General features: G+C 37.8%; 1 protein-coding gene across 1 annotated transcript in view; it reads left to right on the forward strand.

The window, feature by feature from the left end:
• The window catches only part of RGD3 (ROOT GROWTH DEFECTIVE 3), a 197,896-nt gene extending 192,851 nt beyond the window's left edge, over positions 1 to 5,045 (forward strand). Inside the window, 2 exon segments of the mRNA XM_089460606.1 lie at positions 3,375 to 3,587; positions 3,703 to 5,045. Coding sequence (XP_089316732.1) covers positions 3,375 to 3,587; positions 3,703 to 3,876 — 387 coding nt within the window. The 3' untranslated portion in view covers positions 3,877 to 5,045.
• The last annotated feature ends 955 nt before the right edge of the window (positions 5,046 to 6,000 follow it).

Here is a 6,000-nt window from a genome sequence, read left to right on the forward strand (position 1 = left end):
TACGGCCGGAAACGCGTTTCCAGGCCGTACGGGCCACGTTTCCTCCAAAAAAACATTTGTTTTAAATTTTTTTTTTTTTCTAATGTAGATCTCTTACATTTGTTTGCCCTAGTGTTGATATGCAGTTCATGGTAATGTTAAATTCTTAAAGTAAAAGTGATATTCTCCTTTATTTTTCATTTTCATCCTTTTACTTAAATTTTTAACATTACCATGAAATGACTCAGGATGTTTGAGAGTGGTTTCGCCGTCATTGGATTTCATATGGAGAAAGTAGAATTTTAGATCTTACTCAAAATCCAGCAGACTTATCTGTTTTTCAGGATTTCAGGATTGGGGGGATTTCAATGTTTCCATTGGATTTTATCATGTACTAGGGTATGGAACTTGTATTTAATCGAGAGAACAAAGCCCTCTATGCAGGGGAGACTCCCAATAATCAAGAGAATGTAGGGTACTAGGGTATGAAACTTGTATTTAATCAAGAGCACTAAGGTCATTCGACTATGTAGGAGGAGACTCCCAATCAACCACGAGACAAAAAATTAGAAATTTCTCGTGGCTGATTTTGGATATTTCTATTTTCATTATGTGATTATTCATGAGTAAATGTGATGTAAATTTAGATACTTATAGTCTATGCATTGACAATTGACAATTTTATCATAATGTAATAAATTAGAATGTATCATATATGCTTTATGATTGCACATATTTCTTAAATTCCTAATATATATATATATTATTATTATATATATTCGCGTTTCCCCGTTTCCAAAATTTGGGGAGGTCGCGTTTCGTTTCGCTTCCCGTTTCGGAAACTCGTTTCCGTTTCCCCGTTTCGTGCAACTTAGATACCATGCCATTACCTTCAATGTAATATGTTATCAAACAGGTTTTCCCTAGAGAAAAAGTCCAATCTTATCTTCTTCCTTATGATCTTTTTCATTAAGTTGACCTTCACTTTGTTGATCATGCAATGTTTGCTCTTGAGGGGCCCCACAAGTAATATCTTCATCTACACTTCTTTCTTCTGGAAAAGTCATCCAATACCTCATAAAGGCTGCTTTAGAATTTTGAGATGGAGGAGGCCATCGTTTAAGGAATAACTCGAAGAACAATTCCAAGGAATTGATGCTTTTTTGGACTCAAACACGATCTAACCCAATTGTCTTGCTCTTCTCTTAAAGAGGAGACGAAAAGTCTGATTATCATAATAAACGCGTTCTAGCCAACTCAGCTGAAAAAAATAAAAAATTGGCACAACCAACTCAGCTCAAAAGCATAGTCAACAGGTGGTCATGTGAAGTCAGCCATCATATGAATGGTCCAGGGGGTGGGGGCTCAGGCTGAACTGATCCCATCGAGCATGTATAAGGTGTCTCTAGAGTGAGGTGAATCCAGATATGTATAAAAAAATCCATGGCTTCATATGTGTTCCCTCCATTCATCAAATATGTCATGTAGCTCCGCCGTTAATTCCTGATGTGCGACAGCCTAATGCTGGGTGGCTTCTAGAGATCCGTATTTGTGCTCAATGAATGAGAGAGGGCAGCTCTGACTTAAGGCACTCCACCGTAAATGAAGTTCTTGCTCTGAAAACAGCCCTATCCAATGGACCAATTATAAGTCTAAGGGCCAGCTAAATCATATAACCATCCGTTGACCCTCCATATGTTTTTTATGTCAAGGCCATCCATCAGTCAGAGGACCAAGGAACATCAAGATAATAAACTTCTAATCCCATAGCTCCCCCACTCCTGATATGCCACCATGACAAAAACCAAGCCATGACTATCCACCACAAAAGCCACTTCTCATCCCATGCTACTAACAACCTCCACTGATGTCCCAACCTTTGGAAGGCTAGGATATGATCTGCAAAACTATGAAACATGTGATCAAAACTACATGTTCAATCTATGTGCAGTATGGTGGGTAACACTCTGTTCCACAGGGATGTGTCCCTCAGGTTGGGCGGTGCAACCTTTATGTTTTCCATACTTCGGGGACTGAGTATGCATGGGGAAATATTTTCCCATGTTCCCCTTTGGGAGAAACTCGGGTAGACACATGGGAAAATGTTTACCTAGTCTGGGGGATGTGTTTCACAAAAGGGGGATGTTTACCCCGCCAGATTTTTAGTCCAACAACCCATGAAGATGGAACAAATATAGGGGATAGAGCTTTGAGGAGTCTGTGACATTGGTAATTAATGGTCAATATTGAGTTTTGCTTAGTTTTTAACATTATCATTAGTTGTTTCAGGATGTTTGAGAGTGGTTCAAACCTCAGTCAACTTCATATGGAGAAAGCAGAATTTCATATCCCATTCAGAATTCAGCAGACTTCACAGTTTTCAGGATTGGCAGCATTACGGTGTTTCCACTGGATTGCACAATGATGAATTTTCATGGGATAAACTGTTAATGTTGGGATTTTATCATTATTATTTTTATTTTTATAATTTTAGAGACACGGGCCCCTCTACCAGGGACCCTAACATTCCCCCATCCCCCAGAATTTCTGTAAAATTTGGGGGCTGCTCTCACACACCCCCCTTGTGCGTCTCCCCACTTCCGTGCTCCCCTGTGCCAGAAACCTGGTGGAACATAGGTTTCAACTAGAATAATTATATCTTATCCTGTAGTTATTGGTCCTTGGGCCTTGACCTTGACCTCTTCTCCATGGGCATAGTTCTATGATAGAGAGAACATTGCTCTTTTCGCTCTAAAATACTTAATTTCTCTCTTGAGAAATATTCCTCAATGTTTGCCTATGCGCAAGCTTTAAGCTTGTTAGTGTGCCTTCTCACCCTGGTTATTAAATGAGAAAATCAAGTGTTGATGACAAAGCATGCCCAGTTTGATTCATGTTCGACTACATCATCTTCATTTGATTCATATCATCTGGGTGGTGTTCTCTGCAATCCATCTTCTGTATGGTTTTTCGTTTCTGGTTTCAGTGCTCCAAAAAATGCTTTTGTTGTTTGATGTGCCCTTAATTGCACAGCTCCAGCTGTTTGGATTGGAAGGTTTTGGTTGCTATGTGGCTGTATTTTTTACAACGAATCTTTTATGAATCTTAATGTGCTGGTGGTTTCAGTGCTCCAAAAAATGCTTTTGTTGTTTGATGTGCCCTTAATTGCACAACGCCAGCTGTTTGGATTGGAAGGTTTTGGTTGCTACGTGGCTGTATTTTTTACAACGAATCTTTGATGAATCTTAATGTGCTTTCCTTCATGATCTTGTTCGATTCATTGATTTGATTGGCACATAAATTTATTTTCAGTTTGCTGCCCAAACTTGGGAATGGATGAATGCTATTTTTTGGAGTTGTCTCACCATTTTGTTGAAAATGTAATGATTATGCAGGCTATGGATAGAGCTCACAGGTTGGGACAACGCAAAGTAGTGAATGTTCACAGGCTTATTATGCGAGGAACATTAGAAGAGAAAATTATGGGTCTTCAAAAGTTCAAGGTCTCAGTTGCTAATGCAGTCATAAATGCAGAGAATGCTAGTCTGAATTCCATGGATACGACTCAGTTGCTTGACCTTTTTACCCCATCTGCAGCTTCTGGAAAGGTATAATTCTCTCTTGTAGTGTCTAGTCTCATTTTCAATATAAATTTATTCATATCAGGGATTGGTTATTAGGTTCTTAATAAATTTCACTGTTTTTTTTATATAAAATTTGCAGATGGCTTCATCTTTGAAAAGGTCGGAAGGTTATGAAGTGTCGAGCAATGCAAATGCTGTAGGTGCAGGCAAAGGCTTGAAGACAATACTTAATAGCTTGGAGGAACTATGGGATCAGTCTCAGTATACTGAAGAATACAATGTTGGGCAGTTTGTAGCAAGGCTCAGTAGCTAAGTTGGTCAGCACTGTACAAATGTAAATTGGGAGAGTTAAATAGGAAAGGTTAAATCAGTTGGAAAAATTCACATGGGCAATTCTTTTTTGAACATCGTTTCTTCTATTGTAGTAATAGAAATCTCTTGATGCTGGTGGTGGAGTAGGTGAGCTTCTTTGTGAAGCAAGAGATTTGTGTGAAAATGCAGAGTAGCTTTTGTCTTAAAGCTTTCATGCAGTTTCCACTGTTTGGGATCAAGCAAGCAAAGGCTTGTATAATGTGTCATGTTCAATGGCGTTAAAAATGTATAATTACAGTGTATAGTCAAAGGTGCTTTCTGAGCTATGCTCTCTCTTTATTCTTTCCATGCATCCAGAATGACATACTGTTTAAATCAAAATTGGAAATTTTGGAATTAAAATTGCAAATTTTGGAATTAAAATTGCAAATTTTGGCGGACATGAGCATCCTGAAATCTTGAGACTCAAAGGAACAAGGCAGGGTAATGGTCTTTCAAATTTTTACGACTGGGTGCTTGGAAAGGTTGGCTGGTTCTGTTGAATGAAATGCATCTTTTGTCCGTCATGATCAAGTTGACATCTAAACAATAATGGGTGCATGATGCACATAAATACATGGTACCAAGTTCACATTATATAGATATTAGATACATCTCATGAGTGTTTCATGATACATAGAGGTGCTAAGTTCTAATTCTTTGTTCATTAAAAATTGAGACTCAAAGGAACAAGGCAGGGTAATGATCTTTCAAGTTTTTTGAACGACTAGTTACTTGGAAAGATTAGCTGATTCTGTTAACTAAAATGCATCTTCTGGCCAGTAAAGATCAAGTTGTCAAGTTGGCATCGGAAAAATAATTGATATGCAGATCAATGCATTGTTCTAAGTTCATATTATATAGCACTTCTCAAGAGTGTTTCAGGATACATAGAAGTTCTGACATCTCATCCTTTGGTCCTGACAAATTGAGACTTAAACAGACAAAGCTCGGTAATGATCATTCAATTTTTTGGATGGACTTGGTGCTTAACTGGTTCTGCTGAATGAAGTGCATCTTTTTGCCACTAAGATCATGTTGGCCTCTCAAAAATATTTGGAGGATGGTGAACATCAATACATTATCCTATATAGACATTATAAAGGCACTTCTCAAGATTGTTTCAAGATACATAGAGGTTCTATGTTATATTCCTTTGTTCCTAAAATATTGAGACTCAAATGAGCCAGGCAGGGTAATAATTTTCAGTTTTTTTGAATGATGAGGTGCTTGTAAAGTTTTGAATGAAATTTATTTGGCCACCAAGATCGAGATTATATCTCAAAAATATTTGATGCATGATGCACATCTCATGTTTTAAAGGTCCTTCAAGTTCTAATTGTCTTTTCAATCGGATTAGTTCCTTGTCTTCAAAATCGTGATGCAAAAGTTGCTTCGTCTATTGGCTTTCCAGGAGTAATTGTTCTTTTTTTATATCTAAAGTGAACCTTTTTCCTCTGACTATGTGAGGAAAACTTACCGGGTTGAGTATCCATTTCTGCAGGGAACATATATTTAGAACTTTTAAATGTGTAGGTTTATTCAAGTTGATTACGGAACTGGTTATTACTAGATTCTAGTCTCTTATCAGGTTTCATTCCAATTTTATAGCCAATTGCTGCTTTGTTACATGCTAAGGGTAGATGATGCATCTGACAATCCAGATTGCCAGGAAATCTCTATTCTATGTTGCTCACTGTCGTCTAGTTTTGATGCTTGTGACAATCTTTAGAATGTTGATTTCTTCAGGTTGCAAGTTTCAGAGCAATGACAATGGAGCACTGTAAACACACACTATATCCATGCACATCACTCAAATCATAAAAGAACAAAATTGCTAATGCTCAAGAACGTAGGGATTGGTATTGTGCTATTATTGGATCGACAAAATGGAGTTATGAAGCACAGGAAATGACAATGTCTCCTCTTGTGCCCCATCTCAAGCCTGAAAGGTGGGGCAACAGATGATAAACTTTTTTCTTGGATTGAATATTCTGGTGAAGAGCTTATTTTGGGATCGTTCCAGCTTCTGGTTTGAAGATAATTGATTGAATGTAGTAGATGGGAGTCAGACGGTGAATTGTTG

This window comes from Pinus tabuliformis, chromosome 7, assembly GCF_031772625.1.
Source record: "Pinus tabuliformis cultivar Carrire ecotype Pingquan chromosome 7, CPIR1, whole genome shotgun sequence".
Taxonomy (NCBI): domain Eukaryota; kingdom Viridiplantae; phylum Streptophyta; class Pinopsida; order Pinales; family Pinaceae; genus Pinus; species Pinus tabuliformis.